The 26,374-nt window shown below is 37.9% G+C and overlaps 1 protein-coding gene across 10 annotated transcripts in view; it reads right to left on the reverse strand.

Moving 5' to 3' along the window:
• Nucleotides 1-499: 499 nt before the first annotated feature.
• The window catches only part of LOC18425480 (O-fucosyltransferase 2), a 33,861-nt gene continuing 7,986 nt past the window's right edge, over nucleotides 500-26,374 (reverse strand). The window contains exons 4-10 of one of the 10 annotated variants that reach the window (XR_016043236.1): nucleotides 24,963-25,069; nucleotides 18,820-18,908; nucleotides 3,428-3,540; nucleotides 3,169-3,312; nucleotides 1,926-2,249; nucleotides 1,541-1,781; nucleotides 500-1,064 (exon numbers count right to left, since the gene is read on the reverse strand). Coding sequence is in view for 2 of the 10 variants with exons in the window: in XM_020662043.2 (XP_020517702.2) it covers nucleotides 756-1,064; nucleotides 1,541-1,781; nucleotides 1,926-2,263; nucleotides 3,169-3,312; nucleotides 3,420-3,540; nucleotides 18,820-18,908; nucleotides 24,963-25,069 (1,349 nt within the window). In the remaining 8 variants the exon portion in view is untranslated. Of the gene's footprint in view, nucleotides 1,065-1,540; nucleotides 1,782-1,925; nucleotides 2,264-3,168; nucleotides 3,313-3,419; nucleotides 3,541-18,819; nucleotides 18,909-24,962; nucleotides 25,070-26,374 lie in introns of all 10 variants that reach the window. The other 9 variants (XR_016043234.1, XM_020662043.2, XR_016043237.1 and 6 more) reach the window with 9 other exon arrangements.

Below are 26,374 nucleotides of genomic sequence, written 5' to 3' on the forward strand. Positions count from 1 at the left end.
TCCCAATTTTGTGGGGATTAACCTGCCTTAAAAGATGGCTTCACCATGTAATTTTTGAAGGTAAAGACAAAGATTGAGAAATTTTTTTTTTTGGCTTTAAATAACGAAAATAATTTCCGACGGAAATACGTTTATCCCAAAATTTTGATCTGAACGCCATAAATGTGTATCTCCACAGAAAAACATTTTTGAAAATATATTTTCAAGTATCCTACTAGCCTCTAAATTGTAATAGTTAGTATATGCATGGACATGATCTGTGAGACGCCCCATGGTTAACGGGTTCAACCACGCAGTATAGAGCTTCACTGCAATCACAGGACCAGTTTTGAAACCTCAAACACACTACTAGACTACTTTTGTCCTTTTTTATATTCTTTTAAGTAGTAGAGCATTGGGAGTCGAACTTGAGATGTGGCATTTGCCAATATCAAAGCCTAACAAACTCAAGGCCAAGTCCGATTCTTAACATCTGACCAGCACCCCTATATACCACAAATTTGACAACAGAGCAAACTGTACTAAGACCGCATTTATGTCTCGCAAATATTTGTGGAGCAAGACAAGACCAGGAAATAACAGATAACTACAAATTCATAGCCTGGGACTTGGGATCATCAAGTACCAAGGCCACGTCAAATGATATTTGTCCATTGTTCAGCAGAACCGGAAGGAAATTGGCAAAAACAACACACAAGGCAACCCTCTCTTCACATTAAGAACACAAGGTTATAAATACAAGGAACAAAAACAGGTTAGTCCATCATACACATGCACTCGGGACAAAGAGGATGCCGATAGATATTCCTTCCAGCAGGCCTTATGTGAACGTTCTTACTCTGTCTAACCGCTTTCCTCACGCTCTTTTCAAACACTTTCCACTCTATTTTGTTGTTCTTGACGAAGATGCCAGCTAGTCGACGCTTATTTGGTCGTACAGTGGGTAGCTTACCACCACCATAGTACATCCGATATCCTGACACAAGGGATGAGAACCGACTCCCTGAGTCAGTCATTGCAAATGCATCGGCAGCAGCACATCCTATGAAATCCAGGGCAGCAAGCTGCAAAAAAGCAGCAGGATCAACATTGGAGATGAGACCAACTACAAGAATCATAACTTATAAACTATTTGGAGTCTTAAGCTTCAAAGTGTTTTAGCCACAACCATTTGAAGGGTGCAAATAGCTGAAATATCTCATCTAGTTCTATTTCTTAGCGATCATTCAAAAATAATGACGGATTTCCCCCAGGTTTCTTTTGAAATTCGTCAAGAAATAGGCTGAAGTATGAACCTCGGAAAAATATTTGGAGGAAGCTGAAAAAAATAGGCAAAAACATTTGAACCTTCGCTCAAAACTCCTGAATATTCATAGACTAAATATGATCTGTGACAGCTAAAGTTATTTAATCCTGAGTCCACAATTGGCCTTCATTATTTCTATCTATTTTTTCATGAGGTGATTGAGAATATGTTTGAGTTCCCATCTACTTAACTTTATACAAGGGAAGTGATGACCAAAACAAACATTGTTCTTACCTGAGATGAAAAGTTTTTGAATGGCCTTATCTCTTCTGATGAAAGAAGATCTTCTTTAGTCACTAAGTTGGGATACAAACTAGTCAGTGCAACCATCCGTGACTGGCCCCCATAGATATGTGCTCCTGCTACAAATATATGTGATTCACGTTTAAATCCGAGAGCTGCAAGCACAAGAACGGCTTCTTCGGGTGTCAGTGGACACCTTCCTTCAGACCGCAGGTCTTCAGGAGAAGGTAGCCTGTGGAAGAACAAGTAATTTACTTATCAGATGAATGTCCTATAAAATTGTAAATCAATAATCCATTTTGTACAAAGCCAAAAATAATGAATGAATGAATTATACAAGTGAAGGATAATCACCAGTCAAATCTAAGAGGCTTACATTGTGCTTTTTTTGAGAAGGTACAAAGCTGGAAAATGAATTGATCGATATAATTCAAGTTCCTCTCTCTCAGCTTCTACCCCGCCGAATTCACACATAGAGTAAGCCACCATGTCAATTTCAAACCGCAAGTGTAGAGCTAAATATTTCGAGGCTTTCACTGGAATGTGATTTTTCCCTTTCTCATCTGTATCAACTGCAAAATGACCCAAAAGGTTTCGATCTATCGGACCCCATCGGGGAACATATTGATGCATTCTTTGAACTATCAAAGCCCCGGCTTCTTGAATTTTGTGAACAAATATAAGAGCATGAAAATTGCATCTGCATCGAAGTTTCTAATCGATTACTTTGATTAGAATAAAGTACACCAAAAGCAGAAATACATAAAAGGAGCGATTCCAATCCAAAAGAATTGGAACCTGAAATCTTATTTATCAAAACTGACATGATAGACCCATCATGCAGCAAACAAGGGAATCTAAAGTCAATAATCTGGGGATATAAGAGAACAATGTGCATATATACAAGCATAAAGTACACACCCCGTGCCTAAGAACATGCATAAAGCCATATATACAGAAAGACACCCATAGCATGCATAGTTTTGCATATGCCAATAAATTCACAAAAAACAATGCTCAAAAAGCTCAATGATTGAACAAAAGATTTTCTTTAATCAACTAAACAGGGACTTGACTTGAGTCCCAAAACACTCATGCTTGCTTGAGCAAAGACTACGAGATTGGACTAGGTGAGTCTTAGAACTAAAGAAAGTCCTCAAAATTTTAGGAGGAATGTGAAGAGCTGTCCAAAAAGTTGAAGTCAACTTTTATATGTAGGGCATTCGGCAGAAGAGGTGTTCTCTGGGCAGATCTCATCCACCAAGGATACTGAAATTTCCTAGCACCAAAACAACCCTTGATGCAAGCAAAGTTTCAAAAATACCCAAGATTTTATTTTGGAAATGTATTTTATGTTCACAATTTTTCTAAGGCATTTTAAATACAAACACATACAACTTGTTTGTTTTAGATTCAATGTAAGAATATCTCTAGCCACCACATTTGTAGGCAATATAAATGTCCTAGAACATCAACCAACTAAGATGATGGTAGACATGGCTGCATGTAAACGAATGCCCAAGGCTGTTGAAGACATGACCCAAGTAAAATACATGCAACAGGAGAGTGCCAAAGAATAATAATGCCATCATGTATGCCGAATTATCTGACAAGCTTACCTGCAATTCAAATGGTATTGGGTCGAAAGCTAAGCGATTTCCAAACCCTACAAAGTGAACCACCCGTGTTTGTATCAGAAGAGGGAGAATCTTTCTTAGGAAAAAACTTGGCTTGGACTCCTTCATGATATCATTATCTGTAACCTATTGAGAAAGAACACCACCACAAGTTAAATTAATATGCAGAGAATACCATGGTACTTCAAATCGCATTCAGCGACATGAAAGGATTTAAAACAAAAATAACTTACAACACTACCAATTGCTTCCAAATCTAATGACTGCAGCTCCACCGGGAGTTCTTTAACAATCTTGATATCTTCTTTCAAGTAGTTGATAAAATGGTCTTCCTGGTAAATATCGCTGAACTGGCTAAGAAAGTATAAATAAGATCAAAATCCATTCCTAAAATGTTGCAGAAAATTAGAATATTAACAAAAGAATCTAAATCCAAAATAATATTAGCATGAAAATCTAAATCCATAGCTCATGAAATAAATGCACATCAACATAGACAAGGAACATCTTCCATATTCTAAAAAGAGTGGTTTGAAAGACAAAACTTATGGTAGCCCATTTTATTTGTCTCTTATTGACATTGTCAAGATAAAACCCGGAGTCAAACTCAAAGTACATTCCAATCACTAAAAATCATCATCATCCAAGCTTTATCCAAACCATTTGGGGTCGACTATACGAATTTTGTTCGACCATTCTGCTCTATCAAGAGCCATACCCTCAATCGGACCGTGAGTCACCATATATTTTCTCACGACTTCCATCCCTGTCATTTGGTGCCTTTCCCTTGTCTTTTTAGAGCCTTCCACTTGAACCAAATCACCCCTCCTAATCGTTGCTATTTTAGGTTGACGCTGCAGTCTATTTTACCGCATTTTATCGCCTATTGAAGCTAGCCCTAAATTCCCTTGAATGCATTCATTCTGGATTCTATCCTTCCTTGTCTTGCAACTCATCCATCTATATCCTCACCTCAGCTAGACTCATTAAATAGACACAATTGATAATCAAAATGATTGTCAAAAATTGCAAGTCAACTTCAGTTTTTTGAGAAAGCCCTTGGGAAATCGAAGAATAACAACTATAACCAATTCTGTAAGGAGACTAGAGGAGACGTCGAAGCCCTGCCTGATCATGGAGGTCAAAACGACAGAAGACATAGACGGAGTGTGAAGATTACAGAGGTTAAGAGCTCTTGATGGTGACCAATATATAGTGGATAGTTGTAGGATGTTCCTGAATGCATGCCTTCATACAGTTTATTCCAGATGCCCAAACACAACTTCCATCATTAGATGGTCCTTGAGAACTTAACACATGTGGTTACAGTTGATGTGAAGCTGCAAGAAGGTGCAATGGTATCCTTCCAGATCGATTACGTGGTAATGGAAAACAGAATTTTACACTATGGCAGCCAAATGACAGATCGAGAGATGAACTTAGACTGGACGTACAGAATGGACACTCTAGGAGTGATTAAGACTGGATAAGAATATAAAGTATGGAGATATCCATCCATGGATGGCCGTGGACACCTTCGGGTCTGGAAAATTTTGGAAATATAACGTCTTCAGCCAAGTGACCAACGTCCAAAAACAAACAGAAACAGAGAGAAGGGCATGCGGCATGTGCCTCAAGGGCATAACGTCATAAGATTGAACAAAGACCGTCCTATTTTCAGACAGTCGGATCTATGTTAAAGAATTCAAATTTACTTTTTTAATAAAAATAATCGTCTAGTGATTCTTAGGTGGATCCCAAAATTTCAGATCGAAAAAATCCTCCTAAGCAGCTCTTTCACCCAAGGGACTGAGTGTACAATATACTCCCAAGGAAGCATGTTGTACACACTCTTCTTTTAAATTAGTAAACCAATCCTACCCTCAAGATTTGGTTCTACAAACCACTAATAGACATTCTCTCCATAGTTACCGAAAGCGATTCAGAAATTAAATTGATTTAAAAATAGGAAGTGCAGAATCGCTGCCAGCTGGAAGAATCCTGTTTTTTTATTCAACTTTCGTACAAAAGGAATCGTGGGGGACGAGATTCCTATGTTTAGGAATCGAGATTCGACCAAAATACAAGTGAGAGCCCTACATAGATGGAATCGAGAATCCTAGCTCTTTGAAATCAAGTTTCTGACCTTGTGGAAATCCACCAATATGGAATCAAGATTCCTTCATTTATGGAGTTGAGATTCCGATATCTTTGGAACGAAAAGGGAACTTAGAGGGAAACAATACATGTCTCAATGCCATTCATTGACCAACATGTCATACATACGCATTTACATTATTTGTATTACATTATTTCTGACATCTTGGAGTTGCAACCTCTACATTGGATCAATACAACACATATTTAAATAATTAAGTAGAGAACATGGACCATCAATTTAGTTTCTATCGGTCATTTCATGACTTAAAAGATGACTAGACCTTGACTTAAAAGATGACTAGACCTTGTAGCTTGAGATTGTGTGTCTAGCTAGAGTAGTTTGATGCCTAGAAAACATCTAAATTATTACTTCTTTGAAAAAGGCAAAAGGAAAAAAACAAAAGAGGGGGGGGGGGGGGGGGGAGGCATGGTAGAATTCCAGTAAATGTAGAAACTAGTTTCAACAAGTGTAAAATCAAGATTCACCAATTGCGGAATCGAGAATCAGTAAATATTGAAAACGAGATTTTGCAAGCGTTGGAGTCAAGATTCCTAAAATAAGGAATTGAGATTCCAAACTTCTCGAAAACGAGTTCTACGACGATTCCTAGTCAAAATTGCTGAATCGAGGTTCTAAATCAGAATCACAACCTTCATAAGAGAATAGGGTAACTATGATTCTCTCCACAAGTTCAAGCGAACCACATCAATTCTAAAGGAACATGATTACCAATAATCTGCAGATAATTTTCCTTCAAAGGTAGGGCTATAGGATACCTTCCTTACCAATTGGATCAATTCCCTGTTAAAATGTACCTATGGTAGTCAAAGCCACATCCAAAAATCCCAAATAGACCCTTAGGAAACTTCTTATCCAAGGGCTAAGCTCACCACCATGGGCACTTTATTAGATGCATAGTAAGAATGAGCTTCTCAAAAATGATTTGCATACAAAGATATTTAAGCAATCTCCACATGGCGATCTACGTCGTCAATATATTCCACCACCAACAAACTGTGCTTTCTAGTCTCAAAGAAGATCCTCAAGTTTTTTTTGAAATGTTTCAAGCCATGGTGCTTCAGGAGATTCAGGTGATAATTCGAAGGTTATTCATCATTCAAGTGTAAAATTCTTATACCTAATTTATATGTATTATCATTCAAGTGTAAAATTCTTATACCTGATTTATATGTAGCCGACATTGCAATTGACAGCACACTCATATCTTACCTTGAGCATATTTTATCACCACATCTCCAGAAGGATATCTGGTCCCTTTCTTATGCTACACTTGAAATTACAGTAAGGAACTTATCAACATTAAGCAATATGTAAGATCTCATAGCTAGGGACCATGCATGATAAACAACAGATACACCTCTTGAGAAGAATGCAATGCACTCAGCAAAGGATAACAATCATCGCCATGATATAATTTACATCTTCTTCTTGTAAGTAATTACTCATTTTGTGCAATCACCTCCAGCATCCACTTGAATAGAATTCACCGCATCAACCGATACATATATTAATGTAGACATAGGGCTAACCCTGCATTAGTGTCGGGTACTTGTCACCATTAAAGGCCTTATGAGAGCATGTAATCAACATTTGATATAGTGGAGCAATGAACTCCAGTGGGAGTATGGTCTACAAGGACTGTGGTAGGCAAATGCAATTTGTCGAGACTCAGACTAGGCTTAATACGCAAGGACAATCGAGTTGGAAAACCCTTAATCACTTAGGCATATAGCAAAACGGAGGAGGGTTAGCAGGGTTATACCTTGATGAGGTCGGAGTTGCCTAGGGTAGTGAGTCAAATGACTGTGTGACCTTTGTGTGTGATGGTAGGCCTATAGGGACAAGGGTCAAAGCCTCATCTTGAACCATAACAAAACAAGTACTTATGATAGCCGTGTCACGAAAGAAAATCACCATTAAGGGTGATAAATATACATGTGCAACAGATGACCCCTATGCACTATAGAGTTGTGGTTACACCACGTCTATGTGACCTTGGACTTGTCCCTAAGAGAGAACCTGTAATCAATAGACTGGGATTATGTCCCCTCACCTATTAGGTGACTTTGGTAGCCCAATCATGAACCCCTGTGATGGTCTGTAGGTCATAGGAACTGCTAGGTCAGTTTAAAAAAGTGAATGTGGATTATAGTCCTCAGTAGAAGATGGAACGCTTCAACAAATTAATAATTCCTTAACATAGTTAGATCTGAATCCCATCAAAATTATTTAGAAATAACTATTTTGATGTTAAAAGATTTTTAGATAGATAGTTTGAATTTTTAGAAGTCTCTGGATATTTTATTTTCTCACAATGGATTTATAAATAGAGAGATTGAATTTTCAGTATTTTAATATTCAGAGAGAAAAATAATATCTTATTTTTAAAATTAATTTCAATAATTTAAAAATTTCTATTACACATGGGGGCGCATTACACCTCATGGGCCCCAATAAATTAGAACTTTTGGGTGATGCGTGGGGCCCACTAGAGGCCCCATGAGAGGCATGCCCCACATATATGTTCTAGACACCCCCCCAGAAATTCTGGCTAAGGAAACTCCTAAAAACCTCGATTCTGAATCAAAAGGACCACACAAGCCTTAGTAGACCACAGGCAACCTAGACCCAATATAATTACTTCAAAACTGCCCAAAACCTACTCCAACTTGAAGTAGAGCCCGAGAGCATTCCAACGGTCAAAGAATCGCCTAATCCGACCTACGGATAAAAAAATCCAACAAATGACAATTTAGTCACCGTAAGACCCAAGTATTGAGCTGTAGGCCAAGCCGTGTCAGGCCCAAGCATGGCCTAATGACTCAGTAAACGCGTTTTCTTTAATTAGATACGAAAAACTTCAAAATAAATCCAAAAATTCCGAAAAAAATTCCAAAAAAGCCAAGAAAAGTCACCAATTAAATCCTATAAATAACCCCTGCCATAAACCAAAAAAGACCAGAGAGAAAAGAGATCAAGAAATCCCTTGGAAATTCTCGAAATTCGGAAAATAGCCCAAAAATTGGAAAAACCCCTAAAAAATTCTTAAAAATTAGGAAAAAATCCCAAAAAATCACATAAAATCCAAGACTTCATATTCAACCTTTGGAGATCCCAAAACCCTTAGAAAACTAAGGAAATTCTTCTCCAATCCCAAGAAATCCCCAAGAAAAGCCTAAGTAGAGTCTACCTAAAATTCTCAGCTTTTCCCCATGCTTTAGAAACCCTAGATATAGGTCAAATAACTTAGATCTACCAATTCCAACATGAAAATGCAACCAAAAACGAAGATGGTGGTGCAAATCGGAAGAGTGGCCTATTCCAAGTCTAAAACTCTGGGTTTCGGGTTCCTCGTTCTTTGCTTAATTTAGTTTGTTTTTCTTCATTTAATTCTCCTTTTTATTTTAGTTTTTTGGAAATTAATTTATCATTAGATTCAATTAAATTTAGAAGCATTTTTTTTAGCCAAAATACGGATTTGGAGCTCGCGCTGCCAATGGACTCAGAAAAAGACCAGATTTGTGTAGATCTGGGACTTTTCTAAGCTCATAATTCAAGCAACCCCCCTTTCTCTACCTTTTCAAAAAAAAAACTCAGTTTTTTGCTAAAATTTGAGCAGATCTTATCCGAGAGATCGACGCAGATTGGAGCGTATACAGTTTGGCGAGCATCGTGGGGCACACCTTGAGCTTCAGATCCGTATTTTAGACTTAAAAAAGCTTCTTCTTTTTTTCTCATATTTATATTTCCAGCAAAAATAAAAAATAAAAAAGAAGAAAAACAAGGTAGATTTGAAAAGATTTCTTTTTATTAGATTCTACCCTTTCTTTCTAAATCTTATCTTTTCTCTCTCCATAAATAATTTAGAATCTTTTTTCTCTCAATTTTTATGATCTTTGGATCTCTTAGATCATCTTCTTTTAGATTCATCTTTTAGATCAATCATTATTATCTTTTTTTAGATCTTCTTTTTGATACATTTTGATCATCTTTAGATCAATCTTTATCATCATGTAGATTAATCTTTATTATCTTTTTTGGATCTTCTTTTAGATCCATCTTGATCATCTTTATCTTAAGATCATCTTTTAGGTCTATCTTTTAGATCAACGTTTTGATCAATAGTTATCATCTTGTATATTAATCATTATTATCTTTTTTAGATTATCTTCTATTAGATCCATCTTGATCATCTTTATCTTTAGATCTTCTTTTATTTTCATCTTTGTTTTTTTAGAACATCTTTAGATTCACCTTGATATCATATTTTTTAGATCCTCTTTTATTCATGCTTATCATCTTTAGATCATCTTTTCTCTACTTTAGATCATACCTATCTTCTTTAAGTGTATCTTTATCTTTTTAGAAGACATCTTTTAGAAAGAATCTTTTTCTCTTTGCTAAAAAAAATAAGAATTTTTATCTCTTTTCATAAAATAATTTTTGTTAAAGAAAAAGAGAAAAAAACAGATAGATTTAGGCTTTCTCTACTTTATCTGTTTAGATTAGAGAAAAGATCTCATCTTTTTTTATCTTATCTTTTGCTTTTAAGCTTTATCAGCATAGCTTAAAATTTTCTTGACTTTATCTTTTTTTTAGGAAAAAAAAAATCTTTTTCTTTTAAAAGCATCTTTATCTCATTTTGAAAAGACATTTTTCTTAGATAGATTAAAAAAGATAAAAATAAAAAAAAAACAGATTTTTGTGCATAGCGTTGTAGTTATGTCCATTATTCATGGTGACTCAGTTATTAAGTCTACTGCATAGTCTAGACCCATTTGGATAACTAGACCTACAGGGCCTTATGACTCAGTTCCCTAGGTCTACCATGTCTTAGGTCAGTCGATATCCAGTTTTAGTGGGTCATCGAACCCATCTGTAGTCCAACCAAGCCGTGTAGTCCAGCAAGTCTGTCTGGCTCGAGCTACTCAAAACAGTCAAAGCATTCGACCCGAGACTAAAGAACCAGGTTGAACCCAACTTCATCTTCTAAGTCTAGATTAAGGGAAGATGTAGCCCAATCAGGGGCGTACCTCCCACAAATGTCCAAGTCTAAGGGTGACGCTGCCCAACTAGGGGCACACCACCCATGTCTGTCTAACTTTAGAGTTGACGCTACCCATCTAGGGGCACACCACCCATCTCTGTATAGCTCTAGAGTTGATGTTGCCCAATTAGAGGCACACCACCCACCTCCTCAAAAGACCCATTCTAAGTGCCACCAACTTAGTAAGATCCAATTAACAACCCAGATGATGAGCTTATTAGGTAGGCTAACCTGTTAGACTTAGAGTACTGTCGAAGATTAAGTCAAGGCCCAAGCAAGGCTAGCCACCAAGGAAAACTAGAGAGTGAAACATCTTCACCTAAAAGAGTTCTTTAAGCCATGCCTCTATTCTTCAAAGTTTACCCTTATCCAATTCTATAGACTACGAATCCTTTCAAATCAAGTGTCTTAAGAACTTACACGAGGTCAAGGCTTTCTTGAGGCATGCCGCCCTTGTTGAATCACATGCCCTAGCATCAAGTCGTCAGTCAGGTCAGAGTCAAAGGACTTCTCTAGCCCCTAAACAACAAAGTCATGTGAGTTCAACCCCGTGGTGAGCCGGCACCGCCAATCTTCTCGTCCTCCACCTTTCATAGAACCAGCTCGACCACGGGATCGTCCATTCTATAGTAGTCAGTCCAGACCTGACCCTCCTCAGGTCATGTATGCAGCCTCTTCAAGCGGCCTTGGTCCTACACCATCAGTCGCAGGTGGCCTATATAGCTCCTGTTCCAACTCAGTATTCACCACGTGAACCATACTTGTCGGCTCCATACCCTTCGACCGCACCTCCGGCCTCCAGTCATTCTTACCTAGGTATCCTGTCAACCAAGCCCCTATGTCTACACCACCTCTCTATCTGGACCCAGCCATCTCGCAAGTCCATCCTATGTCTAGTCCGGTGCAGCCCACATCAGCTGCATCTCCTGCAATACAAATTATGCCATCAGTTCCGAGGAACCAAACAGACCTCTGAGGTTAAAACCCCTGAGTCAGTTGAGCTTACCCAACTGAAAGGCGAATTATCTACATTTAACGAGACCTCGGCTAAGATCGAAGTTCCAAATATACTCCTTCCACAATCTTATGTCAAGGATGTTATTGAGGATTGCGAACCCCTTCCTCCGGGTTTAGAATTCCCTCGGTATGAAAATAACTTCAACGGGCATGGTGGTTCTGAAAATCACATCACCTCTTACCTATTGATTGTTTCTGCACTTGAAGAGAAACCATGGCGTCTCAAAGCCATGTTTCTGTACACTCTTTTCGAACAAAGCTTTAACATGGTTCCGAGAGGTGGTCTCAATATACTGAATCAAACTCCCGATGAATTGTTTCAACGTTTTGTTGAGCAATATCGTGGGACAAAAAGAGAGACCAATGAACCTTGGAGAATTGGTCTCCACAAGACACAATCTTGGTGAATTGTTCACAGACTTTGCCCAAAGATTTAGAGAGGCGGCATCAAAAGTCATTGATTGCACGCTTTCTAAATCCTCTAAGATCAGTATGGCCATAGAGTACGTTTCCCCTGAGTATAAACTTGACTTCAGTAAAAGCATTCGGCCTTTTTCTTTTGACTCAATGTTCGAAATGGTTTCAAGCTATGAGAGAGCAAAGGAGAGGGTTCGAGATCGGTCACAAGTTACACTGGGGCAAGAGCCTGAAGAAACTATACTTGGGCAAGAGCCAGATGAAGTCATGATGGAACAAAAGCCTGACTACAATGAAGATTCATCTAAATGTGACTCTGAAGAGATGACAATTGAAAAATTTGAAGCCGATCCCAAGTAAGGATCATCCTCAGAATCATTAAGGGATATAGGTGGGGCTAACTTATGGCAAGACCAAGAGATGTCAGATGATACGAGTGAAGATGGAGAAGTCTTAGCTGATATCAATTTGATAAAGATCAACCAGTCAAGACTCATGCCCGAGCCTGAAAATCATACGGTGAAACCGCCCAGAAAATGAAGACCGCAACGATAGAGTGACGTATTTTACTAAGGAATTTCAAAAACCAAGTGACGAGAATTGCCTTAGCACAGGGTCTACAACCCAAGAGAGAATAGAAGAGCAAACTACCCCACAAGAAGTTCCAATTGCAGTGGAAGGAACAAACTTGCAGAAGGCTCAAGACACCCCTATCCTAGATAGCAGAGCAGGGGTAGATGACCCAAATCTTGAGGCTATAGATTCTCAAATTCAAATTGAGGAGAGTAATTATAGCCAGAATTTTGAAACTTGAGAAAATGAGGAAAATACAAGAAAAATCTCAATTCTGTTTGAAGAAACGAGCCCACAAAAAGTCTGGGACATCCCAATGACACATGTCACCACAAAAGAAAATGACCTAATCATCCCATCTTTCAAATAAGTGCAGTGGATGACCCACGGAAGGCTCAAGTCATCAATGAGCTCAACCGAGATCCTGAAGCTAGGCACTCCCAAGACTACATTTATGAAGAGTGTCTTAATCTCGACAGTGCAATGCATGGAGAAACAAAAGAGTCAAGCCTAGAGGATTCTTCTGAACTATCCCCTGATGTGAACCCAAAAGAATATCCATCCCCTCAAGAATGGATGAAAGAACTTGAACCTCTAGAGATCCTAACCTTCACTTAACTTCTTACCAGACCCATCTATTTGGGATGAAGAGCTGAATCTAAAGTATTCAATTACATCACCTTCGATCTTGCAATCAACATCGAAGAAGCGAGGGATCCAAATTGTATCATTCCTGAAGATCCAACACCTCTGCAAGATTTAAAAGAAATCTAACCCCTAGAAGTTCTAAGGAGACTACCTGGGCCGCTCTCACTAGATTTCCTGAAAAACCCACATATCTAGGATGAAACCCCAAGAAGAAGATAGGCGCAGGGACATGACTCCATTACCTGGGGTATCCCAAATTCAAAAAGAAAAAGAAGATCCAACAGGGCAGTCTCATCACCAACTTGCTAGGGATCCGCTCATCTAACGAAAAATGTTGTAGAGATTGTCTCATCCAACATGCTAAGAGAGACAATCTCATCTAACGAAGAAGACCCTACAGGGGCAACCCCACTAAACCACTTTGTAGGGGCACCTCCATCCATTAATATAGCAGGGGCAATCGGTGAGGCCTGCACCTTATCCCACGACTCCCAACATGCCTCGAGGCAATGTACTCCCCAAGAGCAACATGAGGTTCCGATCAAAAAAGATTATCGAAATGGCGTGGGGTGATTACTTACCCCTCCCTCTCAAATAAGCCAACTGGGGCATCCATGCTCTGCTTAGGCACACTAGTCCATAGCATTAATGGAGTCCAAAAAAAAGGCTTAGCCAACCCAACAAGATATTGAAGGACTAAGAAGTTGAAAGTGACTCCGAATATGAAGATCAAGGCTCAAGTGAAGCGATTCAAGGAGGAAAGACTCTAAAAGCATTCAACAGCCGTTGTCAAGGAAGTATCGGATACCAACCACATGCAAGGAAATCTAAGTATAACTAAAACTAGGACATCCCTGCCACTTGGAAGAAGAAAGGATGATCGAGCTTTTATTTATTTTCTAAGACGAAGTGCCAAAAAGAGAAAAAAAACAAACACCACTAACTTTTCTTCTTCTCCTCCTCTTTCTTCATATTTTTCAAAAAGCAAAAGGACAGAAAAAAAAAATCTGTTAGGCTGAAAATCCGAAAGGAAACCCAAGCATTGGAAAAAAAAACCTTACCGGGGCTGAACACCCACACCCGAAAGGGACCTCAGGGCGATAGAAAATGGCGTCAGAAAGCAAAGTAAATGAAAGGCATCAGTCCAAGTAAACATGCAGATGCTCAACTATCTTTCCAATACTCCAGTTTGCTCAGAAAATAAGAAATATTCTCCCTTGAATAGTGACGTAAGAGCCATGATTGGAAGATGATGAAGTACTTGGTGATTCCGCATCCTAAAAGTCCCAAGTAAAGGCTCGGCAAGCTCATGTCAAAAAATAAAAAAATAAAAAAAAAGAAGAAAAAAAAAACTGAAAAAAAAAGAAAAAAATAAAAACAGAAGAAGAGAGAGCTCCATGATAGCATGAGCCTAAACTGCTTACCAAACTTGTTTTTTAAAATTTATCATCCATCTTCAAAATTTCCCCAATGTGTTTCATGAGTTTTCAAAAACTTTAATTTTTTTGGTTAAAACGTAACCCGAAACTCTGTTTCTGTTTTCAAAATTGAATCAATCTTCAAACCTTCTAAAATGTTTTAAAAATCGAAGGAGTTTCATGGAGGCGTGGATATGATGCATCGGCCGCCGCCAAATACTGGATTGCCATGCTTGCAAACCCTTAGGAAAACAAAGAAAATGAAAGGCATCAGTCGAAGTAATTAGGAAAATAGCCCATAAACCAAAAAAGACCAGAGAGAAAAGAGATCAAGAAATCCCTTAGAAATTCTCGAAATTAGGAAAATAGCCCAAAATACCCAAAAATAGGAAAAACCCCTAGAAAATTCCAAAAAAATTAGAAAAAATCCCAAAAAATCCCTAAAAATCACAAAAAATTCCATAATTCATATTCAACCTTTGAAGATCCCAAAACCCAGAGAAAACTAAAGAAATTCTTCTCCACTCCCAAGAAATCCCCAAGAAGAGCCTAGGTAGACTTTACCTAAAATTCTTAGCATTTCTCCATGCCTTAGGAACCCAAGATCTAAGTCAGAACCTTAGATCTACCAATTCCAGCAAGGAAAGGCATCCAAAAAAGGGGATGGTGGCTCAAATCGGAAGAGCGGCCTGATCCAAGCCTGAACCTCTGGGTTTTGGGTCCCTAGAGATAAGTATCTCTTTCTTTGCTTAATTTAGTTTGTTTTTCTTCATTTAATTCTCTTTTTTATTTTATTTTTTCCAGAAATTGATTTATTATTAGATTGAATTAAATTTATAAGCGATTTTTTAGTCAAAATACGGATTTGGAGCTAATGCTACCAGTAGACTAAGAAAAAGACTGGACTTGTATATATCTGGGATTTTCCTGAGCTCATAATTCAAGCAACTCCACTTTCTCTACCTTTTCAAAAAAAATAACTTAGGCTTTTGCTAAGAGAGCAGATCTCATCCCAGAGATCGACACATATCGGAGCGTAAACATATGTGTTCTTTCCTATTTTGTAGCCTTATCAATCAAGGCATTCAATTGAGTTAAAATGATAGGATGTCTTGAAAATTAAGAGATATAATTTTCAATTAACGTATGTGTAAGAAGATTATGGAAAAGAGAGGTAAGATTATTTTTATTTGATAGGATTAGGTTAAGAAAGTTGAAGGATAAGGTGCTAGCATCTTCCTTTTAATCGTGATGTTGATCTAAAGATTGTATTGCTAAGATCCCTTACCCCACAGGTCTCTTTTGATCAATAGTCTGGATCTATCTTCTAAAAGGATGGCTAAACCTAAGAAACCTAACCCTAGAAAAAATCTATAAATACACCCCATAGGGGTCCTAATTCTCTACACAGCTTGAGTTCTCTTTCTCTCCCCCTCACAAGGCGATATGCCACCCTCTCTCATCTCTCTCTCAAATCTCTCATCTCTCTCTTGCCTCCATTAGGAAATTCTAGTAAGAGAAATAGGGGAGCACGCCCCAAGCATAGTGCTAAGGGTAGGTTACCATACTAGCTATTGAGACCTAGGATACTATATTAGGTATTGAGACCTAGCCTACCATACTAGGTATTGAGACCTACACTTAGTCTTCCATACTAGGTATTGAGCTCTAGCTTACCATACTAGGAATTGAGACCTAGCATACCATGCTTAGGCATTGAGGCCCAATGTTGTGATTGTTCTACTATTGCTCTTTGGTTTGAAAGGGTTGATAGCCTAAAGTTTCTCATACTTTAAAGATCTCAAAAAGACCTTGATCCGGTGCACCATCGAAGGAGGCCTAGAGTGGGATGTGCAAAGTCCAATTGAGGTAATCTTTTGGCAATTTATTTTTTGTTTATACAGTTTGTGTTTCCTTCTCCCAAGACTTTAAAGATCAAGTTTATGCAATTTTGTTTGTGTAATAAAGAATGGTTAAAATGGTAGCAAGTGAGAGTCCTTGGGATTCTTTGTGTCTCTTTATTGTTTCTCATTATGTATGTGAATATCTGGAAGTAATCCGGGTGGTGAAAATAAAGAAAAGAAAGAAAAAATTTTAATCAATATATACTTGCCCGGGTTACATAGTCCAACTTTCAATTAAAGCTTAAGCCAATATTTTAAGCAGACTCTTAGTTGGAAGTGTTGTAATAGCTTATTTGATGACAGAGAGTTGAACTGGTGCTGGCCCAAGTAGCAAAGTTGAAAGAGAGAAACACAGCAAAATGAGAAAGGAACAAAACAACAATCGTTTCGGCACGATCTCATAGAGTTTATATTTGAATCACTTACAAAAATTGCCCAAGAAATTTTTACATTGTATATTTGAGGCCTTGTATGAGCTGTAGATAAATATGACATAAGCATAGGTCAAAAGCAATGTTCCAAAACACAGCCCGCCAAACGCCTAGGCAGCCGCCTAAGCAGGCCAAGGCGGTCTGGGCTAGTGCCCAAGCCTAGGTAGCCCTCCTGGGCACTGGGTCCCCAACCACCCTCCAGGGGAAGCAGGCCCAATACCTAGCCCTAGGCAGGCGCCCAAGGACTGTGGCCACCCAAGTGTGAAAATGCGTTCATGGACGGGCATTTTGGACCTTCCCCCTTCCCCCCCCCCCCAAATAAGGGGGAGGGAGAGGGGGGTTTAAGTTTTTGTGTGTCCTAAGGCCTTTTCTTACATATTAAAGGGAAAAACAAACAAATTTTTGCTTTCCTATTAGTTTTGATAGGTTAATTCAAAGTTAAAAAAAATTAATCGACACATTTTTTTCCCTCCTCATATGTGTATGGAGTATGGACTATGGATTGGGATGGTAATCATGGTATTGGTACATGGAGGACTATGGACTATGTGTTATGTCACTATGTGTATGAGTTAACATGAAGTTTGCTCTATGGTGTTTGGGTTGCTTTGGACTATGGTGTATGGTCTATGGATTAATTGGATTACAATTTATGACTCATGAATTGTGACTTGCGAGTTTGTGACTATTAATTATTATATTTTCCTTGTAATTGTGTTAGCAATTAGCACTAGTAATCTAGTACTGAATTTGAATGTTGGATTCTATTTTGCTCTGTTTCTGAAGTTATCATTAACTAATTGTTTCAGGCAGCAAAAGTGTTTTGGAAGTCAGTACCCAAACAAAAACTGTCATCTACAACCTAGATTCCTGCTCTGGAAGGTGAGCGCTCATGTAACTCACATATCCATGTTTCAGGCAGCAAGAGCCCATACATCTCACATTCCCATTTTCCCAGGTGAATGCCCATATAAATAATATACAAATCTTCTACGTAGTGAGTGGCCACATGGTTCACTTCACTTACTCATGTTCCTAGTGGTTATACACTCATGTTCCTAGGGGCAAGTCCCAGATGACTTTGTTGACAGAAGGTGGACGCCACTTGGAGATAATCTTGAAATGTGGAGATAAGGATCCCATATACATGGTGACACATTTCATTGCTCTATTGGGCACAAAGCCCACCTAGCGATCCATAAAGATATCCTAGGAGGAGACGGAATGGTTCTCTTCTCTCTCCGGAGACTTATCACAATCCCCGCACTCTCCATCCACTTGGCCATCTAATCACTCTAAGGCAGTTCCCCTCTTTTACACAATTCCACGGATCCATTATTAAGATTTTGATTTGTCATTTGTTCTATATTCATATAATTTAATGATAATGATATTGAAATAATATTCGAACATCTATGACAAAAACGTCAAATCAACATAGAACTTTATCCTAGCACAAAAAAGAAACACTTAGAGAAAGGGTTCTTCATTCTCATACTCTTTAACTTTGTACTACGAACTTTCATGGTGAGAAAACAGCACTAAAATATGACATTGAGTCCATGGATCAAAATGGGATTAACTACAAAACACTAGTTGAAAGTTGCCATAGGAAAAGTTTTCTGCAAAGAGGTTGGCTATTGAATGTAAATTTAGGCATTTGTTAAAGCCTTTTACGATGATCCAGTTTGGACTGGACCCATTCCCTCTGCATGTAATATTGGTTCATGGAAATTTCAAGTACAGCATATGTATGCTTTTGATAAGGATACGATATAATTCTTTCACGCAATATTAAATGGAAAAATAACACATCCAGTCAAAAAAGAACCTGCTCAAGATCCTGTAATGCAAATTTACCATGTATATCATCATCCTTTCCAGCAATAGTTTCACGTGAGTAAAATAGTTTCCAGTGAGTACAATTCTATAAAGATTATCCTTGTTAAATATATGAAAAGATTACAAGCACAGGAAAGAATATGAACAGATGTACCTTTCATCTCTCCAAACACTACTATACAGAAATTTAGGGACTACTAGTGTGGCATTTAGCAAGCGAGAAACAGCAACGGCATTGCACACCTGAATTTCAACCAAAAATATATATATATGATTAATCAAGAAAACAACCTGCCCAAATGAATGACATTACCAAAACTCTATAAATGGTGAATAAAAAATATTTAGCACAAAAGCATATAAAGAACCAATATTTGCAGTAATTAATGGTATCCAGCTAAAGATCATGTAAACAAAACAAACAGACAATTCATACTCTAATGGATTCAATAGAAACACTAAAACTCTCACAAACAATCATACCAGCACCAAAATGAACATTGTCACAAAATGAGTTCTTACATTTATGTGGATTGATGTTCAAAAAGTAGATGGATGACAAATAACTGAGCAGGCAATTTCTACAATCACTATGCAGCAATAAACAGGTGAAATACAGAAAAGAGACAAATTGAAGAAATAGGGAACATCAATATATCGAAACCAAAATTTTATTCAGATCATATAATAGCTCCAAAAGATAAAAAGGAACTCCCATAGTTTCTCATGTTCCACAATGCTACCACTGAAATCTCTAGAGGTGTTTCTGAAGAATTGCATCCCTCTTTCCAACTTTCCAACAATTCCAGGTGAAATATATCAGGTTCTGATATAAAAGTTGAAGAATGGTGATACTAATCTATTGAAGTCTTTATCTTACGCAAATATAGTTGAAAGACCAGCAATCAAAAGAGAATCTGATAGAGAAAACTGTCACACATTACTTAGTTCAGCCTGATTTCCATATTGGGCATAGTTTCTAGGGTTTTTGTTTTGCTTTCGGTATTACAGTATGTGTTTCTTTCTAATACATGGTCTGCATAAAATATTATTCCAGTTAACAATACTGTTTTTAATTATGAAATAATCAGAGATCTACCATGTATGTATAAATAAAAAAGAACATAAAATTTATCAAGACCATTGGAGTTATGGTCTTTCAAGGCCTTGACCACATCCTTTTATAGCTCTTGATAGCTTTTGGGTACAGTGGGAGTGACCGAGAGCGATGTGACTGTAGGATCTTGGTGTACTCAGACCAAGAGTCACATCACCCCAAGTGTCATGAGGCTGTGCATGTGAGAGGCACCAAGAGTGTTGAGGGTTACCTCTAGTCAACGTTTCTTTTATATTCATGCCTCATGACTGTGTCATGACCAGGGTATTGTTTTTTAGACTGGTTGTGATTGACTGGTAGTGACATGAGCTCGAAGTATTCTATGTGATTTTAGCACTCTATGAGAAGGATAAGACTTTGAGAAGACAAACCTAAATCCCTGACCTTGTACATTCTCGTGTCATATGCATCTACAGTCAAAGGTAGCCACTCTTCCATAGCCGGTCCACTAGGAAGAGATATTTACATGTGCCGAGAGAGGACCCCAGCATCAACAAGAGTGCGTGTCCTCAGTGGTGCACCTATAATCCACTACAACCTGAGGGTCCCAAGCCATATATTGAATTAACTTTGATAAGCCAAGCCAAGCATAACACTGTGGGTTTGATGGGTCATTCTGGGCAGGTGACTTGGGATTCCAGGTCTATCCGAGTGGAGTGCTCTGATATCCAATTCATCTCTATAGGACCCTAATTTCCCTCATTGATCGTAACATATGATGCCAAATTGTGTGATTATGATGGAGTATGCTCTGAGGATTTTTGGGGATTTCTAAAAAAAATTCTAGATTTTTCTTAGCTCATACTATGGATTTGAGAAATTGTTTTTGAGAAATGACTAAGAACTGTGGACCCCATGGTCCACATGTGACACCCAAACAGCCCATGGGTGCCACATGTGGCTGATGTGGCTCCACATCATTGACACATGGGTATACATAGGGATGACATCATCCCCATGGCGACCTACTTATCATTTGTGAAATTGATTGAAAATTGAAATTTAAAATTATGGAGTATTTTGTGATATTGAGAAATTGGATTTGAGATATGGTTATGTGCACATGAGGAGATGTTCTTAAAGGGGTATAAGGTTTGGTATTATGAATAAAACCCAAAGCACATTTAGGATTATGTATATAACCACTTATCCTGCATGGCATCAAATGATTGGGTGCACATCCATACTAAAGTAAAATGGAATTGGGGGTAAACTTTAAGTTCAAATTTCTTCTAGAAGGATTGCCCAATTACGAAAGGGGTAACCCTCTACCTATGCTTTCTCATTTTAATCAAGAGAGTCAGCATGAGACATTATGGAAGCAAGTTGAATTTGATGTGAATTTGAATTTGAGATTAATGAGAGGATATTTGGAGGGAATTAGGGTTGATTAAGAGGATAATGGAGTTAACTCATCCACTCATCAAGATGACATGATGAGTGATGAGTGACTAGGATCATGCCCTCTCTCTACAATTGACGACTTGTTTCAATAGCCAAGATTACCTCATCTAGAAACATTTCTATACTAGACTATAAATACCCTCTTAGTTGCTCATTTGAGCACATTTAACTCTCTCTAAGTGGCTTGCCTGCCATTTGGCTCTCTCTCTCGCTATACACTATGTGAAAGTTTTTTAGTGAAAGAAACTAAATTTTTAAGTGGCACACACCCCATTTCTCGCTCTCTCTCTCCCTCTCTCTCTCTCTCTCTCTCTCTCTCTCTCCATAGAGTAGTACGATGGGCCTAGATCTTGGTGCTATCTGAGTAGTCATTACATGGTATGTAGCTAAGACCGTATCCGCAAACTGGGCACATAGATCTTGCTTATTTGGCTTCCCATGACCAAATCTAATGTGCACTTGTAAATGTTTGTTTTGGTGAAGAAGGAGATTGCATTTGAGTCATTTGATATAATTTCAAAGTGAACTATAATTTCCCTTGGAATTGTGTAGTGTTGTATTTTGTCGCACTTGAGTATTTGTCTTGTATATTTAAAACCTCCTTTTGAGTATTTTGTGTTTGGACTTTGTCAAGAGACCTATTAGAGTTGTAATTTTCTTTTTAGGTATATTTGAAGCCAAGTATAGTGGCTGGAAATTGCATTTAAATGGTATATGTTGATGTAAAATTCATGTAATTTGGAGCATTTTGTATTGTTATGAGATATTTTTAAATGTTGTTAGTTGGACTGGGCTTTATGCACTAATAAGTGGTATTCGAGCCAAAGTCTAAGGTCCCTTAGTCCATTAATTTTTGGCCTAAGATTGTGATCTAGGAAGTGCACAAGTACTTGATCATGGTAGCCAAGGCAACTTACTAAGCTTCTTAAAGATAAAAGATCCAAACACTAAGATGAGAGAGAGCAGACTTAGGTGGGCTCGCCATGTGTGGTGCAGACCTAGAACAGCGCCTGTTAGGAGGTGAGAGCTAGTTCAAGTAGAAGGCTTGAATAGGGTAAGGGGTAGGAAAAAAATGGCATGGTTGGAAGTAGCCTGAAAAGATATGGGGACTTATGATCTCACAGAGGTGGCTCTTAATAGATCACAATGGCGGACCAAGATTCGTCTAGCCGACCCCAATTAATTGAGAAAAGGCTATGATGATGATGATGAACTTGTTAGATTGAGTGGGAGCAAATTGATTAGTAGAATGCTAAAACCATTCAGAGAGGGGAACTTGGCCTCGAATTTGGAAACTTTTTCTTTCAACCAATTTCGCATGAGAATTTAGAAGAGATTATATATGGGAATGACGTGATATATAACCAAAAGGAGTTTTAGGCCTCTTGATATTTGAAATTGGACTTTCCATGAACCTATGAGCTTATCTTCCTCTGCTTTTTGAGTATCGTGACATCAATATTTTGCCACATTGGAGAAAAAAATGAGTCACTTGAGGTATGCCACTGGTGGTTAAATTAGAGGTCATTTATTAATGTTGCTAGGCACCTAACATTTGACTCTTGATCTTCCAATGGATGATTGAATGGGACCTATGCATAGAATCCTCGAACGCCTACATAATTCATGCACTATGTGCTAGGGATGACTATAATGCCAATATGAACTTATTCCGTTCACCGACGCATGAGGAACTCACCGAATGGCCTTACCCCGTCTCTTAAAGACTAGGAGGCTCCTCAGTGGACCATTCATGGATGTTTTGAGGACAATCAATTGGCATGTGAGACTTAATGAAAGGCTACATGAACATGTGAGGATTATGATAGATCTTATGACCATGTGAAAAGGACTCCTCATATTATGGGCAAGTCATAATCATAGTGACAATCTTATAAAGACTAAATGGGACGATTTTCAGGCAAATGAAATAATTCCATTGGCTAGACCAAACGAAATTTGCCAAAGAGAAACTTTTAAGATTGAAAGATGAGAAAACCCAAGTAAAGATTATTAAGTCCTGCATTATATGAGGTCTTGTCCTAAATATATGTTGGAATGATTCAAACCTAAATGTGCTTGGTTACTCGGATTCCTATAGGTCTCAATCAAGTGAACCATTTGATTATGGGGGCAAGGACTGATAGAATCAGTCGATAATGGCACTAATTTGGCATGGAATACACATTATTCATGAGGAATGAGATAATGAGCAAAATGATGTGGTTTTAAGAACTAATGTCCCATAGAAAAATCCAAGCACAATCCCACACCCTGGTCTTAAATGGACAAGATCTTATTTTGAGTTCTGGTCCATGACTACGGGAGGTTTGAGAGCTTTACATGAGTAAGAAAATGTGATCATGAGGATGAGTATTTGATGAGTACTTGCATGAGCATAAAGTGTGGGTAAGCGTGTATTCATAAATATTTATGTGTATTGATGAGCATGACACTCTGAGTACTTCATTGAGCATACGAGTATGTGCATAAGTATTGCAGGAGCATATGGAAATATGGACATGAGCATACATGAGAATTTGTGTGTTTGTGAATTTAAGTATGAATGCCTATATGGGCATGAGTATGTGTGTGAGAACATGCCTGAGTGCATGGTATGGATTTGAGAAAATGTGGCATAAGCATTTGCAAGAGTATCATATGGAGTTTTTGCATAAGTATGATATGGAGCATTGGTACGGGGATTATGTGTGGTATGATTCATGAATGGCTTGTGTGGAATGATTTATGTGGATCATGGCACAATTTATGTGGATCATAAGTGCTATGGTTTATGTGGATGATATTTGTTATTTCAATAGCAAGGCCTCAAAAGGCCAAGTAGGAAAATGTTAGAGTTATGGTCTTTCAAGGCCTTGACCCCATCTTTTTATGGTTCTTGGGGAGCGACTGAGAGCGATCCAACTCCAGGACCTTCATGCACTAGGACCAAGAGTTACATAACCCCAAGTGTCATGAGGCTAATTTATATGTGAGAGCAACCGAGATTGTTGAGGGTTACCTCTAGTCAGAGTTGGTTTTTTATTTATACCTCATGACTAGTGTTTCAAAAAGCGCTAGGCAGCACCAAGGCTGTCGAGAGGGTCTAGGCTGCCCAATGCCTAGGCGGGCGCCCAGAAACTGAGCAGCCCAGTAGGAATTTTTTTTTGTTTGGATTTTTTCTCTCTAAAATAGGCTCTAATGGGTTTTAGGTTTCAAATGAACCTACAACCCACAATTTTGTACCTTTAGTATTAAACAAATGACCCAAAAAATACCCTCAACGAGGGGCATTTCCACCCCTGGGCGGGGCACATGCCCTAAGCGGGTTCAGGCAGGCGCCTAGGGATATCCACCTATTTTGGCCGCCTAGGCCTGGGCAATGCGCTTAGGCCTTCTGGACCGCCTCGGCGGCCACCCAGGCACTGGGCGGTCCGCTTTTTAAAACACAACTCATGACTGTGTGATGGAAAGGGTATTGTTTTGTATATTGATTATGATCAATGTGTCAAAAAACACTAGGTAGCCTGCTTGGTGCCCAGCCCCTAGGGGGGCGAGTTGAGGTACAAATTTTAAGAAATACATATGTTGAACAAACACACATATATGGAGAGAGTTGTGATAATTTATAATTTTTTTGGCATTTATATGTATTCTAACTAACTTTCCAATCATATATATAAGCATGAGTGTTGAAACGCAATCAAACCTTCAAATAAAAGCTCAAAAATATTATTGTCCCGATCCGAAATCGACCGATCTGGATCAGGAATCACCTGGACCGTCCCGGATCTGACCATAAAACGGGATTCACCAAATTTTTTGTACAGGCTCGAAGTGCTGACGTCACGACAACAGTGAACCATCGAGTCCATTGATTCCACTGCGATGAACAGCGAAAGCATTTCAATCATCATGGGTTTGATCTTTTTGATTAATTATTTGCCATTTGCAGGATTTGGCAATGAATTATTGGTCACTTTACAGCCTTTTATTGCATTATAAACAAACTTGTGCTCGATTTGAGATCACAAATTCAATTTGCATTCACGGTTTTTTGAAGAACAGTTAAGAGCTTTGTTTTTCGCCATTTAATCGATTCCAGTCGATTTTGGGCAAATGTTTGTTCATATCAGAGGGTTTTTGTTCTTGATAGTGTTCTTGACCGATATTGTAGCCCTTATTCGTATTTTCGGCCGATTGTTGGTCGATTTTCGATTTCAAGTCACATTTTTTGAAAAACAGGTAACGGCTTTTCTTTTCTGGCATTTGACCAATTTTAATCAATTTTGGGTAAATTTTTTGTTCATATCAAAAGGTTATTGTTCTTGATAGTGTTTTTGACCAAATATTGTAGCCTTTTTCATGATTTTAGGTCGATTGTTGATCGATTTTCGATATCAAGTCATGCTTTTTGAAGAACAGTTAACTGCTATTTTTTTCCGCCATTTAATTGATTCCAGTGGAATTTGGGCAATTTTTGGTTCACATCAGAGGGTTTTTGTTCTTGATAGTGTTCTTAACCAGATATTGTAGCCCTTTTTCGGAAGTTTTGGTCGATTTTTTATTTCAAGTCACCTTTTTTGGAGAACAGTTAACTGTTTTTTTTTTCCGCCATTTAATCGACTCCAGTCAATTTTGGGCAAAATTTTTGTTCATATTAGATGGGTTTTGTTCTTGATCATGTTCACCAGATTTGTATCCCGTTTTCGTGATTTTTGCTCGATTGTTGCTCGTATTTCGATTTGCAGTTAGGTTTCTTGCTAAAACAATTGATAGAAAAAAACCTTGATTTCCGGTCATTACAACTCGATTCAAATCCAATTAAGGTATGCATTTTATTCTTGATATTTTCAATTCTCAGATCTAGTAGTATCATAATTTTTTCATTTTTTTATATGAATTTTTTTTAAAAATGCTTTATGGTTTGAAATCCAATTTAGGGTTTTTGAGTAATTACTTTTAAATTTAATTTTCTTATTTAAATTAGGAATTTTGAAAAATAATTGTTCTTGATACACACAACATAAGAATACATTTTTTTTATTTTCTTGCAATTATATTCAATTGTATGTCATGATTTATTAATTTCATGGGAAAAATCTCGTATTTTTTAATTTTACGTCAATTTTTTTTAAAGCACTAAAATGTATGTTTTTGAATCTTGACACATAATTAAATTTTTCTT

The sequence above is a fragment of the Amborella trichopoda genome, chromosome 10, assembly GCF_054954075.1.
Source record: "Amborella trichopoda isolate Santa Cruz 75 chromosome 10, AtrichopodaSantaCruz75HAP2 v2.0, whole genome shotgun sequence".
Classification (NCBI taxonomy): domain Eukaryota; kingdom Viridiplantae; phylum Streptophyta; class Magnoliopsida; order Amborellales; family Amborellaceae; genus Amborella; species Amborella trichopoda.